The 24,524-nt window shown below is 46.5% G+C and overlaps 1 protein-coding gene across 7 annotated transcripts in view; it reads left to right on the forward strand.

Moving 5' to 3' along the window:
• LOC140425220 (protein PALS2-like) overlaps nt 1-24,524 on the forward strand; it is a 173,179-nt gene that overhangs the window by 145,411 nt on the left and 3,244 nt on the right. For all 7 annotated transcript variants that reach the window (XM_072509272.1, XM_072509273.1, XM_072509270.1 and 4 more), the window contains exons 6-11: nt 3,920-4,051; nt 7,529-7,637; nt 7,747-7,815; nt 10,617-10,778; nt 22,940-23,142; nt 24,133-24,261. In XM_072509272.1, the coding sequence (XP_072365373.1) occupies nt 3,920-4,051; nt 7,529-7,637; nt 7,747-7,815; nt 10,617-10,778; nt 22,940-23,142; nt 24,133-24,261 (804 nt within the window). The remainder of the gene's footprint in view (nt 1-3,919; nt 4,052-7,528; nt 7,638-7,746; nt 7,816-10,616; nt 10,779-22,939; nt 23,143-24,132; nt 24,262-24,524) is intronic.

Below are 24,524 nucleotides of genomic sequence, written 5' to 3' on the forward strand. Positions count from 1 at the left end.
GCTAGAATCTTAAACCAGAAAACTCTAACCTTTAAGAGTGGTCCCTAAAATTGTAAAGTTACCAAAATCATGATGGTTTATGGAATAATGTGCCACCGTATATATACTTTATAGATGAGGCCTCTTAAAGCTAAGGAAAGAAAAATGAACCTGATCTTTGCTGGTGATGCTTGATGAAAAGGTACTAAGTGTGAAAGCTACCTGACCAGAACGGTTCCTGCGATTTTGTCCCACACTCCAAGAGTTCAATGGCTTGTTGACATTCTGTCTAAGCTAATGATTGGAGACTGACCAATTTGGCTTACTCCATGTAGCATATTCAACACTTGCCACCAAGCCCGAGAACCGCCTTTACTGCTGCCTCTAACCTGACCATCTAACTCTTGAAACTATCTTCCCTGGTACTGGTAACTGAGGTAAGCAGAAGACTGAGAAAAAGAGAGCATAGAAAATTGTCAGGTGGGGGTGGTAGGCTGTGTAGACATGTGATTATCGTTGGAAGTGGAAGGAAAAAGCTGTAGTCCAGGTATTCCATGAGAAACAAATTGGATTGAGAGTTGTACATCATAATTCTGCCTGACTCAATAACTTAATCAATAACTTAATGGTGTTACATGGATCCTGCTCCCTATTTCAAAAGGTGAGGCATACTTGGCTTAGGCTGTTAGCTGACATGCTCTCCTTTAGTGCACTGTAATTTAGATAAACCTAGCAATTTTTTTGCTGTAATGCTATGCTGTTTGATCTTTCGCCATTCTTTGACAGCAAGAATGATTGTTTTATTTCTCTACATGTACCGTTTTCAGAATATACTTTGTGTCATCAGGTGGCACCCTTAAGCAGCATATGATGGGGCTCTGACTTGAGCAGTATTGAAATAACCTTCGATAGACGTCTCGACTGTGATTGATAGTTAACTCTGGGATTCCGGTTTCTAACATCAGAATGTATAATTACTGTGTTGAACAACTGAATTAATAATTAATTAATCTTATTTAATTGTGTTTCTGCTATACTTAATGAATCACAGCTGCTGATTAGATTGCGATATAGTATATACAATTCAGATATTGTGGTCAAATTGGAAGATGGCAAAATCTATCTATAATTGAATCATAGAATGGTTGCAGCAAGGGTGACCTGCTGATCCCACTCGCCTGACATTCCCCCGTGACCCTGCTAATTTTCTTGTGAGTTGCTTATCCAAGTCCCTTTAGAGAGTCAAAATTGAATCTGCCTCCACCACACTCTTAAATAAGAGTGTATTCCAGGTGCAAAAAAAATTCTACGTTGGCTCTTTTTTGCCATTCATCGTATATGGTGTCCTTTGGTTCTCAATCCGTGTGGCACCAGGAATGGTTTCTCTCTTATCTGTTCTGTCTAGATCCCTCATGATTTTGAACACCTTTTCTCATATCTCCTCGCAACCTCTTTTTCACTTGAGAACAAGCCCAGTTGGGGCAGCACAGTGGCGCAATGGTTAGATCTGCTGCCTCACTGTGCCGAGGACCCTGGTTCGATCCCAGCCCCGGGTCTCCGTCTGTGCAGACATGATGTGGAGATGCCGGCATTGGACTGAGGTGGGCACAGTAAGAAGTCTTAGAACACCAGGTTGTGTGTGGAATTTGCACATTCTCCCTGTGTCTGCGTGGGTCTCACCCCCACAACCCAAAAAGATGTGCCGCGTAGGTGAATTGGTGCTAAATTGGCCCTTAATTGGAAAAAATAATTGGGTACTCTAAATTTATATTAAAAAAAGAACAAGCCAAACTCCTCCGTCTACCGCAAAACTGAACTCCCTCACTCCTGGAGAAATTCTGGTGAACCTTTTCTGTGTCCTCTCTAAGGCCTTCAAATTCTTATACTGAATGGTGCCCAGGATTGGAAACACTGTTCCAGTCCAGGTTGAAATATGTTTTGTAACGTTTCCCCATAACTTATTTTTGTATCCTGTGCCTCTGTTCATGAAGCCTAGGGTCCTGTATGTTTTTTCAACCTGCCCTGCCAACTTCAATGTATGTACGTACCCCCAAGTCTCTCTTTTGTGCTGCACCTCCTTTAGGTTTTTCATCTTTGTAAAAATGTCTCTCCTCATTCTTTCTTCCAAAATGTATCACTTCACACTTCAACAAACGTCACCTGCCATCTGTCTGCTCATTCTACCAACCAACTATTTCCAAAGCTAACCTAAACAGTACGATGCTATGACCACTAGTCCCTGAATATTCTCCTCCTGATACTTGATCCACTTGACTCGCCTCCCTCCCAGAACCAGATGTAGCAAGGCCTTCTTCATTACACAAAATCTAGTGGATGAACTTTCTGCCGTTTACCTGCCTGCTCTCGATTTGTCTGAAATTTTACTGGGACTGGAATGCATCAGGCAGCCTGCCCTTGCCCCTATTCAGGCCTTTAAGTGGCATATAAATAAGTTACAGGAGCAGAATTCCACCCGTGCTGGTATTTTACCCACAGCAAGATCGGCCTATGCCATGCAGGAAACCTGGCAGTTTTAGCAGGGTGGGAGTCGGGGCAATATTCTTTGGTGGGTCCCCCTGACCCTTGGAGGTGCCCCTCCCATCTTTAATCCTCCCAAGGTCGCTTGAACCTGACCCCAGCCCTCCTGACTGAGACCCCTGACCTCAGACTTGCCTGGCTCTTCTATATGATGGGAATGTCTGTCGATCCAGCAGTGGCAACCACTCCCGGCTGGCACTGCATGGACCACAAGAGCTGCCGGTCACCTGATTAGTGGCAGCTCTCAAAGGCAGGACCATCCCAAGGGGGCGGAGGTCTCGCTTTGAAGCAGTTAATGCTGTTCCCAGCATTAATGGGCAGGCTCCCATTAGCTTTTCAGCCAGGAAGACGGGGTCACATTGCCCCTTAAATGTAGCCCATACCGTTGTAGAAAATTCTTCTGTACACATTTCAAAAGCCCCTTTTCACCTCTCTACCTAATATTATTACTTTGCTAGTTTGTATTTGAATTGAAGTCCCCAATATCACTACTCTATATGGTTTTTGCATCACTCTGTAATTTCCTTGTAAATTTGCTCCTCTATATCTTGCCCTGTTGAATGGTGGTCTCTGAATACACTGAGTAATGTGATTCTGTCGTTTCTTACTTGTATTACTTCTTAGTCTTGCCTTTCTGTGTCTCCGAGTCCATTTTACATTGTGTTTCTCCTTTTCTAATGCTACACCCTGGTTCCCAACCTCTGCCAAGTTATTTATTTTTACTTTCCCAACAGCAGTAGCAAGTTGTCCCATGAGGTACTACCCAACCGGCCTGTGCAAGTTCTACCTCCCCCAGAACTACACCCTGTGTCCCATAAACCTACAAACCCTTCTCCCTCGTCTGCTCCCTCCTCTCTTTCTCTAGGTGCAGTGTACCAGTGGGTAATCTGGCAATTCACCATGTTTTTCAGGTCCAGCATGCTAGTTTCTTTCCTTATCTCTCTTAAATCTACCTGCAGGACCGCCTCCCACTTTCTACCCATGTTGTTGGTACCAATACCAACCTGGTAGAAATACAAGAAATACCTGTCCTAACTGTAGAGTCTGCACTTTCACTATTATTCACAAGCACAAGTGGTGTCCTGGAGTTCTTGCATGGAACAGGTTGTACACTACATGGAGTTCAGCGTGCGTCTCGGATTAAAAATTTCTTGGAAGAAATATTAATCCCTCTTTCCCTTTTTTATTTGAGTAGTGATATAACACTAACAACCCCTCGAAACCTCCTAGCACTATTGCTGTGACAATGGGCTTTGAAAGATTGTGACAAAATCTCTTGTTTCTACAGTTGCTTCTTTGAGTAATCTAGGGTGTATTCCATCCAGACTTGGTCACTTACCAACTTTCAGTAATGCTAATCTTTTCAGTATAACTGTTTCTAATATGCTCTAATCTGTTGCAGGTGTTTGTGAAATGTCATTTTGATTACAATCCAGCCAATGACAGCTTAATCCCCTGCAAAGAGGCAGGATTGAAGTTTTCCAGAGGGGACATCCTTCAAGTTGTGAATCGAGAAGATCTCAATTGGTGGCAGGTTGGTTCCACTTTTCTGCATTGCGATTGAGAGGTTTTTATTTCTTGCATTTGTCCTAATGAGGGCAAGGCAAAACGTTTTGACAACATGTCTCTTTTAATCAGTACTCAAGCTCTCTGTTTCAGCTCGTTCTGAGACAGTATGATTTTTAAAATTTATTCTTTATAGGATGTCGTTCTCAGTGACTAGATCAGTGTTTATTGCCCATCTCTAATTGCACTTGAGAAGGTGGCAGTGAAGCACCTTGAACCGCTGTAGTCAATGTGGTGTAGGTACACCCACAGTATTATTGGGGAGGGAGTTGCAGGATTTTGACCCAGCGACAACAAAGGAACCGCAATACAGTTCCAAATCAGGATGGTTTGTGGCTTGGAGGGGAACTTGCAGATGGTAGAAAATGAGGACATATAAATATGTTTGGAATAATACTTAACAAAATATTCACTTAAAGCAAATGCAGTCTGAGCTATTTAATTCCTGAGAATGGATTAAAAAGAAAATGAAACCTAATTTTAAGTGATGGAAGTAATATAACTATTTGGTGACCCATATCGAGCAGACTCTTTAACCATATCATTGAGTTCTGAAATAGCACAGGCTGAAAGGTGGCGCAACACTGCTTTCAGGCTTTCTGGCAGACCTTCGTGTTATTTCATATTGCTCTGAACTTGGCACTGTGCTGCAGCTTTTCCAAATAGGTGCCCTGAGAGTAGAACCTTTATCATCCACGATGTTAATGTGCAGGATTGCCTGATATCATGGCAGTGTTTGGTGCTTGCAAGATTTGAGTCTATACTTTTAGATGCAGAGGGAGGTAACATTTTGTGATTTCTGTTTGTCTTGTTGAGATGAGGGGGAAAATTAACGTATGCAGGTACTTCGATGATAGCAGAATGTTCGAATGTGTTATAAATCTGTGAAATTATGGACTAAGGGGTGTACTGACATCGTGTCTAGACAGGCGGAATGGAGAATCCATTTCATGAATAACAATTACTCGGCTTCTGACCAGGAACCCCAGCAGGTCCCCAATCCATACTGAGGCACTGGGCGGAGCAATCATCAAGGTAAAGGCTAAGCATCTGCCCCGCTCCCGTCTGCAGCTCTGGCAAGTCCGACACTCAAAATATGGCTCCCAGGGGACTGGACTCCAAATCCAAGTACAAAATCGCCAACATGGTATTGAAAAATGACCACCAAAATTTTTCCAACTTCGGGCAGGACCAGAACATGGTTGGCGGACCCCTCCCACACCGCTCACAAGCGTTCTCCACCCCCTCAAACAACCGGCTCATCCTCGACCTCGTCAGGTGCAGCCTGTGCACCACCTTTAACTGTATTAACCCCAGCCTCGCACGCACGGTTGAGGCATTCACCCTCTGCAACTCTTCATACCACAATCCCTCTTCCAATGCCACTCCCAGCTCCTCCTCCCATTTGGACTTAACCCCCTCCAGTGACATCATATCCTCCTCCAAAATCCTTCCATAAATCGCTGAGATGGCCCCCTTTCCCCTTTCAATCCCATCACCGACAACACCCACTCCAACTACAAAGAGGAAAGTGTCACCGGAAACGTCAGGAAAACCTTCCTTGCGAAGTCCCACACCTGCACCACCACCCCGCTCCTCCCATCCTCTACTCCTCCCATCCCCGGAACCTAGCATCTTGCCGGCACAAACACATGATTCTCTCGAACCGGCATCAGCTTCGACCCCACCCCTAACTTAAAATGCTGCTGAAATACTGAGTTGCATTCCAATGCTGAGTTCTTTGGCGAGATGCCGTTATAGCAAAGCTTCTGGAAGAGTAGAGCCACTTGGGGAAAATCAACTTGTTGATTTCTACAATAAAAACAGAAAATGGTGGAAAGATTCAGGCAGCAGTGCAGAGAAAGATTTTGACCTTCTATCAGCTCTTGCATTTTTCGGTTTTATTTCTGATTTCATATATCTGCAATATTTTGCTTCTATAATTACTGATATCTGCATTTGATTGCGCGTGTACTGTTGCCAGAAGTTACTGTTTGATTCCCACTTGTTCATCATGAACACTGTTAGCTTCTCCATTGTTTCTACAGCAGCATCTGGCCCATTATTCAATTTGCATGTTGTCCTTTTATTTCACTTTATGCTCCAATGTGCTCAAAGTAATGTTGACACTTGTAGACTTTGAGAATCAAGCAGTTAAATTAGTAGATTTGAATGAACTTAATTGTGAACGTTTGCTTTTTAGATTGAATACACTAGTGGATTTCCTGTGCTGTTGCTCCAAAATTGTGCTGTGTTTTTAGCCGTGCTGTTAAGGGTTTTCTTGCACATCAGCCCCATTGCAATCAGAGAACTTACCTGCTCCTTTTCTCAAGCTGAATTTTGTTGGACGTGACCTCTAACTCCACCTACTGTCCTTCCCATGGAAGCCTCTTCAGACGCTATTTCCAAGATTCAAGGTTGCACCACAGCGAGCATCATTTTCTGCATTGAGCACAAAGTTCTCTTCCATGTTTCCTCTAAGCAGCATTGCCACCAAATTTATATCAGTCTCTCTCTCTTTCTCTCTGCCACTACTTTGTTCAAAAGCTTGCATTGAAATAATCCATGGTGTGAGTGTATTTTGTAAATCTTTAGTGGTTTTATTCAGATTTGATTATTTTTCTTTTTTATGCTGGCTTGAGTTGGCGCTGAAAATGTGCGGTGCGCATTGGCATTTAATATTTGTGCTGTGGTTGATGGATTAATGAAATAATTACTATAATTTTGGCCAAAAAAAGACATGGCAATCAATAACCTTAACAAGATTACTTCATGTTTCCAACTCATCCTTCCACGACAACGTACAAATCTCCCTCCCCATTGTAGCATCCTCGTTTATTCATTGTACTGAGAGATGCATTTAGCACACAAAGGGTGTTCTAACCTGAAGGTGGTTGAATGAAGAGTGCAGTACGTCAGGAAGAGTGGATAAGGTTGAGGGATGACTAATAAACCACTAGTATGAAGGAAGTGCAGAATGGAAGAGCCTCCTCTAAAAGCCAGGAGTTCATGGAAAATGAGTCACAGGATGAACCATCAATTACAGATCAAACAGACTGAGCTGAAGTACAACTGGACTGCAGTAAATGCAGCTTTTGGCCGTGGGCCATCTGGCAGCCTGTATAAAAATAAATCATGCCAGATCTGATCAAAAAAACAATAACATGATTCTCAAGTGTTCAGCAGTACTGTTTTAGTTTAGTTTTAGTTGAACCGTTAGTTTAACTAGTGAAACCGTTATGATAAAAATCGTATTTTCAACCCTGGATTAGGCCTGGTCTTTCAAGAAATTTTGTGGATTAATGAACATGTTCCATAACTTTAGAAAGCAATATCATGGCACACTTGGAAAGATAAAAGTGATGACCCTTTCTAAGGCAATGGTGTGCTTAAGCAAATGTCATGACTAGCGAGAGATAATTGGAGTAGTTATGTTTAATTTCAGGCTTATCAAATGAAGGGAGGAGGAAGTGCAGGTCTAATTCCCAGTCAGATGTTAGAAGAAAAGAGGAAAGCCTTCGTTAAACGAGACTGGGATCTTTCAGGTTCAAATGGTAAGCTGTTCAGTGTTTTTGCAATTGTTACAGCTTGCTTAAAGGCACTTGTGGGTGGAATAAAAAAATAATAATTATTGTCTGAAATTCTGTTTTGTTCTTTGATCAGTACCATTTTGTGGAACAATTATTGGTAAAAAGAAGAAAAAAATGATGTACCTCACAACCAAAAATGCAGGTAAGGTGCTTTTAATATTTATACTGCTTCTCCTTGAGATCAAAATGTTTTCCACTTTTTTCACTTTGGAAATTTAACTGATTTAATTATTGTTAAATAAACCGATAATGCCATTCAATGTTTCTATATATCCTAGGGGAAACTGCCAAAATAAGCACAAATGAGTGGCAACATGCTAATTGCAGTGGGAGTGAGCATTTAAAGGTGATGGGATTTAGTCAGAGAAAGCAAAGGGATTTAGTCAGAGCAAGGCTGAGAAGGGTGAATACTATTGCCACCAGGATAATGGGTAAACAGAGCTCAGAGTGCAGATTCTGTGTGGTCTAATGCACGAGCTTTGGACACCAGCAAAGGGGGCTTTTGGAGGAGGTGAGTTTAGGGTTTTCAGTACTGGGAGATTTAATAGAGTGGAAGTGGGAAATGTGAGAATTGCTTGGGGAGGGGATCAAGAGAGTAGATGGTGTGAATCTGATGAGGTTGGAAGAACAATGTGGGATGAAGCCTGGCAGTATGTGGGCATGGAGGAACAAGTTGTTCTTGAATTTGGGACAAAGTGAGGATGGAGTGCTAGGTACATGGACACCCCAGATTCAAGCTATTATAGAGCAATTAACATAAAATATTTGTTAGAAAGGTGGAAGCAATTATTGAGAATAAACCTGAGTATTATCTGTACAGTAATTTTACTTGTTCATGTGAGGGGGAACATTGCTGGCTAGGCTAGGATTTATTACTAATTGTCTTGGCGAAGGTGGTGTTGAGCCGCCGTCTTGAACTACTGCAGTCCATATGGTGTAGGCACATCCACATTGCTGTTGGGAAGGAGGTTTAGGGTTTTGACCCAGCAACAGTGAAGGATTAGTGCTATATTTCCAAGTCAGGATGATAACATAGTAAGCAGCTGTCATGTATGTATTCGAAAACGAATAAATAAAAACAAAGTGCTGGAAAAGCTTAGGTCTGCTGCACTCTTTGGGGTGGGACACACACACACACACACACACACACACACACACACACACACAACATGAAAATGAAATGAAAACCGCTTATTGTCACAAGTATACTTCAAACGAAGTTACTGTGAAAAGCCCCTAGTCGCCACATTCCGGTGCCTGCTCGGGGAGGCTGGTACGGGAATTGAACCATGCTGCCGGCCTGCCTTGGTCTGCTTTAAAAGCCAGCTATTTAGCCCTGTGCTAAACCAGCCCCTGGGAGGTGGGAGGTAATGATGCAGAAGTGGGAAGAGAAACCATTCAAGTGATGCTCTGGCAATGATTAATGTGGTGGTCTTTGATCGAGAAGCAATAATAATAAGGAACATTTGTAATTACTTCAAAGTATTTGAAGGACCCAGTCACTGGGAGTGACACTATTGATGGCAAGTGACCCAAGCTATAAAAGGAGATGCACTTCCTTTTCATAGGTTATGCAGTCTGCTGCCCCCCTTCTTGCCTGCAACCCCAAACCTTTGGATTTTCTTTGCTTCGCGAACCCTCTTGCACAGCAGTGTGTGGGTTAACCACCGTGTACAATTCATTAGGAATCAAAGTCTGGATAATAAGGATTACCTGACCGACTGTGTTGGTCCAAAATCTGTAGTGTTGGTGAGAGACATGCATATGTCTCCACTCAGAACAGCCCCAAGGTTGATCTCTCATCTAAGAGTTCACTTTATGAAGAAAGAGTGGGTAAATGTAGTTTCTCATCCTCTACAGAGGACCAGAGGGACCTTGATGCCCAAAGATCCCTGAAGGCAGCATAACCAGTAGATACGGTGGTTAAGAAGACATAAGGGATGCTTTTAGCTGAGGTATAAAATATAAGCGCAGGGAAGTTATGATGGAGCTATATAGAACACTTGTTAGGCCAGAGCAAGAGTATTATGTGCAGTTTGATTGCCATACTATAGGAAAGATGTGATTGTACTGGAAAAGGTGCAGAGGAGATTCACCAGGATATTGCCTGGGCTGGAGCATTTCAGCTATGATGAGAAGTGAGATAGGCTGGGTTTGCTTTCTTTAGAACAGAGTACGGTTGAGGGGAGGGGACCTGATTGAGGTGTACAAAATTATGAGAGACCTAGATGGGGTAATCGGAAGGAACTTTCCCTTAATAGAGGGGTCATTAACCGGGAGCATAGATTTAAGGTAAAGGGCAGGAGATTGCGAGAGGATTTGAGGAAAATTATTTTCACCCAGAGGGTGGTGCCAATTTGGAACTCCCTGCCTGATAAAGTGGTAAGGGCACGAACCGTAACAACGTTTGAGAAGTATTTAGATGAGCTCTTGAAACAGCTGAACATACAAAGCTATGGACCAAGTGCTGGAAAATGGGATTAGAATAGATGGGTGCTGGATGGCCGGTGCAGACATGGTTTGACTATGGTCCTTGAGAGGGTTCTGTGTAACAGCTGGGCTCCACATAACGTAACGTCAAATCTAAAGGATGGTATCTCTGGTACTATTGTACACTCTCAAGCTGCACTGATGTGTCAGTTACATGATCTGTGGCTTAAACCCACAACTTTTTGACTGAGCAACTGAGGCAAGATAATATAAGTTGGATGATTTTATTGAGTCTTTAGTTTCACAAGTCCTCGAGAACTTTAAAGTTGTTAAGTTGAACATAAAACCGGTGATTTTCATTGCGTAAAGTAATTTTTTGTTTTGAAGTGATATTTTTTATTTCTAGTTGCTGACTAAACTTGACTGGTTAAAATTAAATTGTCTTCCATATTATTAGAATTTTATATTGTGAAGAATATTTTATTTAAATATTTTTACTGGATTCGCACCAAGAGTTTGATCGGCATGAAATCATGATCTATGAGGAAGTAGCAAGGATGCCACCTTTTCAGAGGAAGACGCTGGTGTTGATAGGAGCTCAAGGTGTGGGACGACGGAGTTTAAAAAACAGGTTCATCGTAATGAATTCCACGCGGTTTGGAACAACAGTCCCATGTAAGTTCTTTTTTTTATGCAACTGGCAGAAATTATGTTTTTGTTTGGGTGAGAATTATTTTTCTCCTTCCTGCTACAGCTTAAAAACGCAGTCATCAGTTTCCAGGATGTGGAGATGCCGACGTTGGACTGGGGTGGGCACAGTAAGAAGTCTTACAGCAACAGGTTCAAGTCCAACAGGTTTGTTTTGAATCACTAGCTTTCGGAGCACTGCTCCTTCCTCATGTGAAATCTCTTCATTCACCTGAGGAAGGAGCAGTGCTCCGAAAGCTAGTGATTCGAAACCCGCCTGTTGGACTTTAACCTGGTGTTTTAAGACTTCTTACTGTGATCAGTTTCCAGGGCAATATTGCTGGGGTACAGTCCGCCAAGTGAATGGTAAGAGTGCAACAAGGTGGCTAAGGCAGTAGGTACTGTAGTCTTTGCCAAGAGCTACACACTTTTCCTGAGATTACAAAGTCGGCAACAACTGAATCTCTGACGATCTGTCTTACCCCACCCCCTGCCATCTATCCACCTCCACTTCTGTATTGAAGATAGTTAACTCTACTCCGATCATCCTGGTCTGTATACTTATGAAAAATGTGTCAATTAACCAAAATCTTCAGGTTTCAAAAATAGGCAACAGTTGAGACACCAGCTCTGTCGCAATATTCTGATGTACTCAATAGGAAATAGTTATGAAGTTACAGAAATTGGAAGTTTATCTTGGAAATGTGTTTCTTGGCAAGAAAGATTAGGAAAGTTGTATTTTCAGGATCATTGACTCAAGGTTATTTTTCCTCATAATCCCAAGGGAAATCTTTAATAACCTGGCAGACTCGGTTTTAAATTTATCAATAATTGTGATCTAACAACATTGAATTTTTGGAATAACTTTTCGGGTTCTAATGAATCCGAGTAGTTTGAGAAGACTGTCATTTCTGTCAGAAATTATTCCAGTGACTTGCAATTTGACAATAGAAACTTGCATTTACATTACAAAAACAAAGAATGCTGTAAAAATCTCAGCAAGCCTGACAGCATTTATGGAGAGAGAGAGAGAATGGAGCTAACGGGCACGATCTAACTGAAATCGTTCTCAGCCTGGTGGCGAGCAGGAATCGCCGGGAGAGCTGACCTGGTGAGGCCATCACCGGTATCTAATGTTAACTTGTCCACTTAGAGGCCCAGTGGACTTCATGCTGCAAATGACTCATGCCAGATGATTTGCCGGGACCGTGTTCGCCAGCCCCCCACTAAGAGAGGGAGCGGCACTTAAACCGATCCCACAGAGCAAACCCCACAAAGCAAGCGACAATGCCACCAAGGAGACCAGCTCCAAGATCCGGCGATGCAGATCTGGCTAGACCTTTGGATGCGGTGGAGTTGAGACGGGAGACCCTGTTCCTCGGAGGGTCTGCTACAGGACTGCCAGTGCCGCCTGGCAGGAAGTGGCAGCGGCTGTTAGCACGGGGCGCCTTAACCGGAGGACCGCCACACAATGCCGGAAAAATTTAAACGACCACCACAGGGCCGCATGGGTGTATTGGCATCAGCCCGAGCGACATCCTGCATGTCACCCCCACCCCTCCCCGATGACCATGTGCCTGGTACCGCCCCTGTCCAGTAGTGGTAGCTACGCCTGCCTTTCCCCTGGTGCATGAAGCGGGTGGTTCACGATGCCTTCTGTGTCCCCGCAGGGAAAGCTGGCCCATAACTGCTGGACATCAAGAGTCCTCACCTCTGTGAAGAACAAGCTCTGGAGATTGCTCTGGACAGATTGGTCACCAACATGGAGATTGACCTGGGCCGCAGAGGTGGGTATCCACTGGCCACCACCCAGATAACCGGTCACATGTTGAACCTGCCAGCATGTTGAGCCCACTGTCCACATGTCCATTCTCCCACAGGATCTCCATCCAATGGCGCAGAACAATCTGGGTTGGTCCCCCTCCCTCCATGCCTTCCACCTCTGAGGAGAGCCTAGAGGATGCTATCATAATAGTTGTGTTACAGCTATCATCCCCGCCCTTCACCAATGCAAAGATACACACCATGATGAGTGAAAGCAGTGGACAGGCTTCTCGGGCACATTCTGGTGAGCGCCACACAGTTGCAGAAGCAACTGTGTGGTGGAGGCAAGAGCATCCGGAGGAGACAGCGATCAGAGATCTGCTGGATCCTAGGAGACAGCTGGGTCCCAGTCAGATACTGAGCCTCTGAACCAGGTCTACCTGGAGCTGATGCAGTCAATTGTGTCCGAACGTGATATTCAGAAGGGGATGTCAGTGACACTCCAGCAGGTCCACAGCCGATTGGAGGAGTCCCAAAGGTTTGGGTGCTCGAGATGATGCGACAATGCGCGACACCAAGGTCAACACCGCTAGGGTGGCGACTGAGTGGAGAGCCTGGCGCACGATGTCGGGACTTGACTGGTGGTGCCCAAGCCATGGCTCAGTCTGTGTCTGTGATGACCACGGCTGTGGGCATCAACATCATTTCTCAGTCGGAGGGGCATTTCCCGGACGCAGTGCCAAAGGCTGAGGGCACAGAAGATAACACCAGCAATGAGTGGCACCGAGGCCAACGCTGCTCGGGTGACGACCACAGTGGAACGCCTTTGAGCACGATGTCGACCCCATGGGTGGAGGAGACCAATGCGTTGCCCAGTCAGAGACAGTCATGGCTGGGCACCTGGGCAGCATGTCCCAATTACAGGTGGACCTTGTCGGGGCGCTGCAACATATGATTGAATCTCAGGTGGGCATGGCTGAGGCACTCCAGAGCATGCGCCGATCGCTGAGGACCGTGTCCCAGATGCAGGTGCACAATGGCGAGACATTGCAGAGCATGGTCTGCTCAAAGTGGCATTGCTGAGAGTTGCTGCCAGGGCTGGCAGAGCCAGATGACGTGGGCCATCTGTAGCACAGTCGAGCTGCCCAAGAAGACACCCAGGGCCCTACGGTCATCGATCGGGGCGACAGGATGCTGGGAGCCAGAGACCTAAAGCCTCTGGCATGTTATTCTGCTATACGGGCAGACCTCCAACGTGGGCATGATGCCCTGGATCTGCCCCTCCCCTGCACTCGAGGCATACCACATGCAGGTGATGGGTGTGAGCGTGCATTTAGCAGACAGGTGTCAGACTATGGTCAGCACAGCGCAGGTTATCATCACCTTCCTGCCCTTGACATGGACCATTTGGCAGTGCCAACACAGGCCCATCATCCTGGAGTGATGTGACACAGATCCCAGGAGTGTGGAATTGGGGGGGGCAGGCAGCGGACATGTGTGTGGGGGTGGCAGGCAGCGGACATGTGGGGGAGGGAAGGTGAGGCGGGCCGGGTGGGAGAATGGGGACAGAGGTATGGCGGGGGATGGTTATGATGATGGACAAAGCCATGTGCCAAGTGAAGCAGGCGAGGATTAGGGGCCCCCTGTCACTCTGGGTATGCCGGATCCTCGCCACTACCATCTGTCCTCCAGCTGGTTCTGTGAGTCCTGTGCCAGCTTGTGGAGTGCACAGCAGATGACCACAAAGCAGGCCACCCATCGGGGGGGTGGGGTTTGTACTGCACTGCACCACCAGTGGTCGAGGTATTGGAACCATATTTTGAGCAGTCTGAGCAATGCATCGATGACAGCCCAGGTGGCCACGTGGGCCTACTTATAGCGAGACTTCACATCGGTCATCGGCCTCCGTACTGGCGTCATTAGCCAGATCCTAAACGGGTACCCCTTATCCTCCAAGAGCCACCCGATCACCCTATGATGTCCTTCGATGCTTGGGATCTCCGAGTGTCCCAAGATGTAGCTGTCGTGCACACTCCCTGGGAAGCGTGCATGATCTTCATGTGGTGGTCGCACACATGTTGGACGTTCAGGGAATGGAATCCCATCCTGTTGATGTAGGACACTCCCTGAAGCCCTGGTGCGCATAAGGCGACATGCGTGTCAACTAATACCCCCTGGACCAGGGGCATCCCGATGATGGCGGAAGTTCCTTCTGCCCAGGCATCCTATTATCTTTGGTCCAGGTCAAAGTTTAGAATTAGCTGCCTGGGCAAAGCAGGGCATCCATGACTTCACGGATGCACTTGAGGGCTGTTGGTTGGGGTATGCTACACAAGTGCCCGCTCGAACCCTAGAATGACACTGAGCCGTGAAGGTTCAGGGCAGCGGTGACAATGACGGCCACTGGGAACAGTAATCCTCCGCGTGGTGGCAAGTCGCAAGGACATGTCACAGGGGCCGCACCGCCCCCTTGTTGAGGCAGAGCCTCATGCGGCATGCACTGTCCGTCATATGTTCGAACGGCCAATGACGCCTGTCTCTGCCTCTGGGTCCCCCTCTGGTCTGATGGGTGGCCGGGTCCTCAGTATGGGGTGGGGCCCTGCACATGGACCGCTGCCTTGAGCCTCTTGTCGATGCTGCTGCACCACCTTCTCTGGCGCCTGGCTGCCATCAGCACCGTGATGGCAGCTTCTGCGGGGTCCACGTTATCATTCCTATCGTATAATCTCTAAGGAACTGGAGAGGGCAAGGGAATATCAATCAGCGATGGCTTGCAGCCCGCTACCCTCCGGACCCCCATGTCTCTCCTCTTTCCCCCACACCCACCCCACTCACATCCCCTGCCATCCCTTAGGGTATCTTCAATACATCCTGCACATGCACCGACCTGGCAATGTCCTTGGGCTTACTGCCCAGGTTCGAAGATGGCTACTCACCTCCTCGGATCCCCATTGCAGCTACTTCATGTTTTTAAAAAGGTGTACTAATCCGCATCCGCGTGAACACTTGCTGGGGAGGCGGTTAGATAGGGGGTATGGAAATCGGCTTTAATTTATGATTATTGGTTTCCCACCACACAGCGGCGGGATCCTGATCAGGCCAACAGCAGCAGGCCGGTGAAATCCTAAACCGATCGGTGCTCGGCCTGGTTCCCGATTTTGGGCTCTCCTGTGATCTAATGGCCACGGCGCACTCTCGCGTTACATGGCTGGTAAATCGTGCCAAACCTTTCTAGTCTGGATGACTCTTCATCAGAGCTAGAGAGAACTAGAAATGGGATGAAATTTATATTGTTGTAAACAGTATATATAACCGTATAACACTCATCCAATTTTCAGTTCTCTCTAGCTTTGACAAAGCATCATTCAGACTCAAAACATCAGCTCCGTTCTCGCTCAATAGATGCTGACAGACCTGTCATGTTGGGCGCTCTGGATCCGTGGAACACATACAGGCCACCAACACTTAAAATAGTGCAACACTACTGTATTAAGTCAGAAATTGTTTAATATACTTTCACTGTGGGTTAACACGATGTTAGATTGAACTAAAGACCTATGCCGTGTCCTAACCAGTCTATGCACTCAGCACATGGTGAAGATCTGTGCTGCAGGCTTTGAGCTCTATCCTACTAGGAAGCTGCAGCTCGAATGAGCGGGAACTCTGATGCCCCCTGTCTTTATAGTGCGTGTGCTCTAACTGGTGATTGGCTGAGGTGTTGTGTGTGTTGATTGGTCCCACTGCGTGTCCATCAGTGTGTGTGTCTGCACCATGGTATACTGGTGTATATTATGACATCCCCCCCCCACCTTTTTATAAAAGAATGTATATGTGCGGCAATAAATAGTGTATGGTGAGAATGTTCCTAACTAAGTGTGGAGTGTGAGAGACCTATTTACAGGACTATGTTCATGAGAACTAAGCAATTTACATGGGAAGGTGCCTGGTGCAGAGAAACAGTATGCAACAAGAATAACGAGATGAACACTATATACAAACCAGGTAAACGATCAAACAAAGCAACAAAACAATTCAGAAAGTCTATATGTCCGCAAAGTTCATAAATTAAGTCTCTGAGGTGGGCGACGAATTCTGGTTGACCGCCTCCAGGGTGGGTCGGGAGCCGCCGGTTCAGGAGCGGGCTGGACTGCGTCAGAGTCCGGGGGATGCAGAGTGACAGGGATCTCTGCATCGTCCATGGCAGGATCGGCAGGAGGGCGAGGCAACAGTGGAGGATCACGTAGCGAGCGTGGAACGAGACGAAGGACGCGTCGATTGCGGCGCAGAATGGAGCCATCCGGTAGACGAACCAGGAACGAGCGGGGGGCCACCTGCCGAAGGACAACAGCGGTTGCAGACCAGCCAGCATCCGGAAGATGGATGCGGACGTTGTCATCTGGAGCCAAAGCACGGGAGTCATGAGCCGCCTTGTGCTGTGCACGAGACAGCTGCATCCGGCGAAGGACCGGAACGTGGTCGAGGTCTGGGACATGAATGGACGGCACCGTCGTCCTCCGGGTACGACCCATGAGCAACTGGGCTGGCGACAGGCCAGTGGACAGTGGGGCGAAGAGATAGGCCAGCAGGGCGAGGTAGAAGTCTGATCCCGCACCGGCAGCCTTGCAGAGGAGCCGTTTGTCTATATGGACTCCCTTCTCCGCTTTGCCATTGGATTGGGAGTACAGAAGACTGGATGTCACATGGGCAAAATTGTACCGCCTGGCAAAGTTGGACCATTCCTGGCTGGCGAAGCAGGGGCCATTGTCCGACATAACCGTGAGCGGGATGCCGTGTCAAGCAAAGGTTTCCTGACAGGCACGAATGACTGCAGACGAGGTGATATCGTGCAACCGTATCACCTCCGGGCAATTTGAAAAGTAGTCCACGATCAGGACATAGTCTCTACCTAATGCGTGGAACAGGTCGATGCCCACCTTGGTCCATGGTGACGTGACCAACACATGGGGCTGCAGGGTCTCACGTGGTTGGACTGGCTGGAAGCGCAGACAAGTGGAGCAGTTGAGCACTGTGTTGGCTATGTCTTCATTAATGCTGGGCCAGTACACACTCTCGGGCCCGTCGGCGGCACTTTTCCACGCCAAGGTGGCCCTCGTGTAGCTGTTCCAGGACGAGCTGGCGCATGCTATGTGGGATGACAATGCGGTCCAGTTTTAGAAGAACCCCATCTACTACCGCCAGATCATCTCTGACATTATAGAACTGAGGGCATTGGCCCTTGAGCCACCCGTCTGTTAGGTGGCGCATGACAAGCTGTAGCAAAGGGTCAGCCACCGTCTTGCGGCAAATTTGGACGAGGGGTTCATCCGTGGAAGGTAGATTGGAGACCGTGAATGCCACATGGGCGTCAACCTGGCAGACAAATCCCGCTGGGTCACATGGAGTGTTGACTGCCCTGGAGAGAGCATCAGCAATGATGAGGTCTTTGCCTGGGATGTATACCAGCTGGAAGTCATATTGCCGGAGCTTGAGAAGAATACGCTGGAGGTGAGGCGTCATGTCGTTCAAGTTTTTCTGTATTATATTGACCAGCGGGCGATGGTCGTTCTCGACGGTGAATTGAGGAAGTCCGTATACATAATCGCGAAACTTCACCACACCAGTCAGAAGGCCCAGGCACTCCTTTTCTATCTGCTCCGTGGGGGTCATGGCACGTGACACATATGCAACGGGGCCCCATGATGAGGCCTCATCATGTTGAAGGAGCACTGCCCCAATGCCGGATTGGCTGGCATCGGTCGAAATTTTGGTCTCCTTTGCTGGATCAAGGAAAGCTAAGACCGGGGCCGTGGTGAGTTTTGTTTTGGGTTCTCCCCATTCGTGCTCGTGGGCAGGAAGCCATTGGAAGTCTGTCGCCTTCCTGACCAGGTTCCTGAGAGCCGTAGTATGAGAGGCGAGGTTAGGGATGAACGTCCCTAAAAAATTGACCATGCCCAGAAATCGGAGGACCGCCTTCTTGTCCTCTGGCGTTTTCATAGCTGTGATAGCAGCTACCTTGTCCGCATCCGGCCGCACACCCAACTGGGAGATGTGGTCCCCAAGGAACTTGAGTTCCGTCTGACCAAAAAAGCATTTGGCCCTGTTGAGGCGGAGGCCATGCTCACGTATACGTTTGAATACGCGCTGGAGGTGACTGACATGCTCCTGCGGGGTGGTGGACCAAATGATTATGTCGTCGACATAGACGCGAACACCTTCAATGCCTTCCATCATTTACTCCATAATCCTATGGAACACTTCTGAAGCAGATATGATCCCAAACGGCATCCTGTTCTAACAATATCTGCCAAAGGGGGTATTAAATGTGCAGTTTCCTGCAGGATTTGTCGAGCTGGATTTGCCAGAATCCTTTTGAGGTGTCGAGTTTGGTGAAGAGCTTGGCGCGAGCCATCTCTCATGTGAGCTCTTCGCGCTTGGGAATTGGATAATACTCCCTCCGATTTAGATCCTTGGGCTCAATGTAAATTCTCAATTCGCCGGAATGTTTTTTACACATACCATGGAACTGACCCAGTCGGTTGGTTCCGTGACTCTGGAAATCACTACTTGGTCCTGGAGGTCCTGCAGCTGCTGCTTGAGGAGGTCCTTAAGGGGTGCTGGGACCCTGCGAGGTGCTTGCACCACAGGCGTGGCATTATGTTTCAATAAGATCTTGTAGGTGTATGGGAGCGTGCCCATGCCCTCGAAGACGTCATGGTGCTGGTTGATGATGGTGTTGAGTTGCGCCCTGGAATCGATGTCCTGAAAGGCAGACATGTCATCAGGAGAGAGAGAGTGAACTCTCTGAAATAGGTTTAACAGCTTGCAAGCCTGCACGCCAAGCAGTGAGGCTTTCGAAGAGCCCACAATTTCAAAAGGAAGGATGGCTTTGCGTGACCTGTGCGTCACTTCAAGTTGGCACGAGCCGCTGGCATCAATGGCATTGCCATTGTAATCCAATAGCTGGCAGGCTGATGGAAGGATGGCTGGTTTGACACGAAGGCGTTGGAGGTCAGACTGCGCAATGAGATTGGCGGAGGCACCAGTGACCAGGGGGAATCGTATTTGGGACCGGTTGACCGTCAGGGTGGCACACCACTCATTGTCTGGATCGATGCTGTATACCGACAGCGGCTGGTGTCTTTGCTTCGGGAACGCCCTGTTTTTTGTCACGATACCAACTCGAAAAGGCGCCTTCGGGTCCTCGGTGTCAATGTTGTGTGGTAGGTCCGCATCGGACTCGGTGACCGTGGGTTGAATGGCCCGGAAATCCCTGCGAGGCTGGCTGAAGCCATACGAGTTGACAGGCTGAACTGCTCGGCATAAGGCAGCATAGTGGCCAAGTTTGCCACATCTCAGGCATTGTCGAGATTTGGCAGGGCATTGCCGTTGTAAATGGGCGGAGCCATAGTTGCTGCACGTCGTAGCGTCAGCACGTTCGCTGCGCCACCGTGCATGCACGGTGCGGTCGTATGTGGTGCGTGTCTGCACATTACGTTCGTATGTGGTGCGCGTCTGCGCATTACGTTCGTCAACGTCGCCGTCCCCTCGTTTGGTGCGCACAAGCACGCAAAATGGCCGCCCTCATCCAGGCTGAGGCCCTGGAGTTGTTCGATTGCTTGGACCCGTTCCGCCTCGTGGGGACCTTGCTGCGCCGTTTCAGCTGTTTGGATGTGGGAATACCGACTCGTGGCGTTTTCGTGTAGGACGCAGGTCTCTATGGCGGTCGCTCGGGTGAGCTGCTTTACCTTGAGGAGCTGCTGTCGTAGGGGGGTCCGACTGAACACCGAAAACGATCTGGTCGCGTATCATGGAGTCGGAGGTGGGCCGTAGCTACAGGACTGCGCAAGGATGCGGAGGTGAGTGAGAAAGGACTGGAAAGGTTCATCTTTGCCCTGCAAACGCTGTTGCAACACATAACGCTCAAAACTTACATTCACCTCTACGCTGCAGTGAGTGTCAAACTTGAGGAGGACCGTCTTGAACTTTGTTTTATCTTCATCATCCGCAAAGGTGAGAGAATTGAAAATGTGGATGGCATGGTCCCCGGCCGTGGATTGAAGAGAGCAATCTTCCTGGTATTCGAGGCATCCTCCTGGTCTGTGGCCTCAAGGAAGAGCTGGAAGCGTTGTTTGAATATCTTCCAGTTGGCCCCTAGGTTACCGGCGATGCGTAGCGGCGGCGGCGGACAGATGTTGTCCATGTTGCAGGATGACGGCATGCTGGCGGAAGGCAGATCACTTACAGGTAGGTCTAAGAAATGCTAATATCCCTCACTCCTGGTATCATGTTGTGTTGGGCGCACTGGATCCGTGGAACACGTACAGGCCACCAACACTTAAAATAGTGCAACACTATTTTAATAAATCAGAAATTGTTTAACATACTTTCACTGTGGGTTAACACGATACTAGATTGAACTAAAGACCTATGCCTTGTCCTAACCAGTCTATGCACTCAGCACATGGTGAAGATCTGTGCTGCAGGCTGTGAGCTCTGTCCTACTAGGAAGCTGCAGCTCGAATGAGCGGGAACTCTGATGCCCCCTGTATTTATAGTGCGTGTGCTCTAACTGGTGATTGGCTGCGGTGTTGTGTGTGTTGATTGGTCCCACTGCGTGTCCATCAGTGTGTGTGTGTCTGCACCATGATATACTGGTGTATATTATGACAAGACCTGCTGAGATTTTCCAGCATTTAATGTTTTGTTTCGGATTCAGCATCCGCAGTAATCTTCGTCTCTTAACATTAAAATGTTCCAAAAGAAATGTGGTGATATATTTTGGTCAGAAGAGTGAGAAGAGGGGATATAAAATAATGGGTACAGTACCAAAGTGGGTGCATGAACAGGGAGTCCTTGGGCACGTTGTAAAGGGGTTGAAAGGGCATAGGGAATCCATGTTTGGTAAGTAGTTCTTTATTGCTCCCTTTTGTACTCTGTGACTCTGATCTGGAGTACTCGTTTGGATTTACGAGAATGGTTCCATGGATGAGGATAGATTGGAAAATCTGGGGTTGTTCTACTTGGAGAAGAGCAGGTTGAGAAGAGATTTGATATACGTAATCAAAATCACGAGGGGCCTAGACAGAGTAAATAGGGAGAAACTGTTCCCACTGACAGAAGGGCCCAAGAACCAGGGGGTGCCGATATTAAGGTAATCGACAAAATAATTAAGCCAATGCTGACCTATGACAAAATATTTTTATTCCGTAAAGGATCTGGAATGTACTACCTCCGTGTGATGGAGGCAGATTGAATCATGACATTTGGAAAGGAACTTGGAGTTGGATTTGATTTATTGTCGCGTGGACTGTGGCACAGTGAAAATGATTGCGTACAGTCCAGACAGATAGTCCCATACATGAAAAAACATAGGACATACAATAAATATACAATGTAGATACATAGGCAGAGGCATCAGGTGAAGCATACAGAGTGTAGTACTACTTAGCAGAGAAGATGTGTGAAGAGATCAGTTCCATCCATTAAGATGTGTGAAAAGATCAGTTCCATCCATACGAAGGTCATTCAGTAGTCTGGTAACAATGAGGAAGAAGCTATTTTTGTTAGTGCATGTTCTCGGACTTTTGTTTCTCCTGCCCAATGGAAGAGGTTGGAAGAGCGAATAACCCGGTGGGAGGGGTCTTTGATTTTGCTGCCCACTTTCCCAAGGCAGTGGGAGGTGCAGACAGAGTCAATGGATAGGAGGTAGTTTTGCGTGATGGACTGGGTTGTGTTCACGACTCTCTGTAGTTTCTTCCGTTCGTGAGCCGAGCAGTTGCCATACCAGGCTGTGATGCCGCCAGATAGGATGCTTTTTATGATGCGTCTGTAAAAATTGGTAAGAATCAATGTGGACATGCCGGATTTCCTTTGTTTCCTGAGGAAATATATGCGCTGTTGTGCTTTCTTGGTCATAGCGTCAACGTGGGTGGAACAGGACAGATTGTTGGTGATGTGCAGACCTAGGAATTTGAAGCTGAATAGGATAGGACCCGAGAAGAGAAAATTGCATGAAAAGGGAGGGGAGTGGGACTAGCTGAATTACTCTTGTAGAGAGCCAGCCTAGCGGACTGAAGCAAGGGGAAAAGTAGCTGAAATCATTATCTCCAGATAATATTGATCAAGAAGTCTAAATAAGCTCCCACGTCAGTTATACGGCCGTGAAAAATGTTTTGAGGTTAGGTGGTTATAGGACTGTTAAAGGTGGAACCATTTTGATAATTTTCCTTTCTTTCCATCTCTGGCAGATTTAGGAATAATCAATATTTATAGTTAAAAGTAGTCTATAAATATAGATACATGTCAAAAGTTCCCACTGAAAAAAAGTTAGAAAACATGGTTTCAAGAATTTTAAAATGTTTGTTTTATTCCTTTATTTATTGCAGTTACTTCAAGAAAACCAAGAGATGATGAACTGGATGGACACGCCTACAGATTTGTGTCAAGGGTGGAAATGGAAATGGACATAAAGGGCAGCAGATACCTGGAACATGGGGAGTATGAAGGAAATCTCTATGGGACAAAGATTGATTCAATCCATGAAGTTGTTAGTACAGAACGAATGTGCATTTTGGATATTAATCCACAGGTAGAGACATATTTGGTGACAAGAATAATTGCATAGTATGGGGGCTGCTTAGTAAAATCCAGGAATTTTAATTTAGCATAGTACAATTACATTTTAGAATTTTAAGAATCTTTTTGCAGCATCTTCTGTTGTGTCCTCCTATTCTTGATGCAAAATCAACATCTCAATAGGACGTCCAAACTGCAACCTCCCTTAGTTTAGCAGTTCGACTTTTCCTTTCTGTCTGCATTAATCAGATGTTCTGCTCATACAGATTCAGCCAGTTGTGTTCTTTTGAATTATAATTAATAGATTCAATAACAAATCTGAAGAGAAAATATTCTATTAAGGGCGTTTTCAAGGTAGAGTATTTGTAACATTGGTTAGAAATTCTGTTATTTTGCTTATGCTTCGGGAGAAACTGTTTCAGAATTTTCCTTTAGAATTGGAATGTGTTGCAGGCAGCTCATGAACAAAAGGGAAGAAACTATGTAGACGGAAGTGGAATTGGTGCGGCAGAATGACCTTTCCACAATTTGGTGCTTCACTGTTTTTTGATCTTCCCTTTTCTTCCCTCCTGAAGACATTGCTACTCAAGTTTTTTTTTTTTTATTGGCACTAGTACCTCTCCAAAAGGTACTCTTCATGTGAAAGTCTACCAATGAACACTGACAGGTTGTTTGAAAATGAAAGGCATCAATCACAGTTGATGTAGATTCTGTTCTCCTGGGTAGCAATTCAGAACAAAATCCTTGCTTGATTTTCTTTTCCCTCTTCGCCTCCACCATTTTCCCTAGTACAGGGATTTTGAAGCAAATTGTGTTCCCCTTCTTGCCACATATATCACTTGACATCGGCTAATTTGGCAAAATCAGGGCATTTAGAGTGGGGCTCTCTGGTGCGTGTGACTCTGATGCCACTGATTTATGCTTTACTATCTGTCTTCTGGTGTGTTTTCAATATTTATGCCCTGCTGCCAGTACATCGTTGCTTAGTATCTATGTCTTACAGGCACTGAAGATACTGAGGACAGCTGAATTTATGCCGTATATTGTGTTTGTCGCTGCTCCCGAATTAGAAACACTACGTGCCATGCACAAAGCTGTCATTGATGCTGGAATTACAACTAAACTTCTGACAGTAAGGAGCCCTTAAATTTTCACCGCTTTGAATTCTAGAATACTGGTCTTAATTATTTGATTATTAAATATTTTCACATTTTTGGCTGAACTGGAAAATACTCTAATTACATTGATTGCAATCTATTGTGAAGTAACACGAATAATATAGCAACAAGGTACTTTGTGTTAACTTTCTAATCACCAGCTAGTTTTAACAATTTATTAGTTATTGAGTTGTGCTGCATGTTTTTGCCTCAGTTTCCTGTCTTTATCCATGCCTTT

Source organism: Scyliorhinus torazame, chromosome 6 (genome assembly GCF_047496885.1).
Source record: "Scyliorhinus torazame isolate Kashiwa2021f chromosome 6, sScyTor2.1, whole genome shotgun sequence".
Lineage (NCBI taxonomy): Eukaryota > Metazoa > Chordata > Chondrichthyes > Carcharhiniformes > Scyliorhinidae > Scyliorhinus > Scyliorhinus torazame.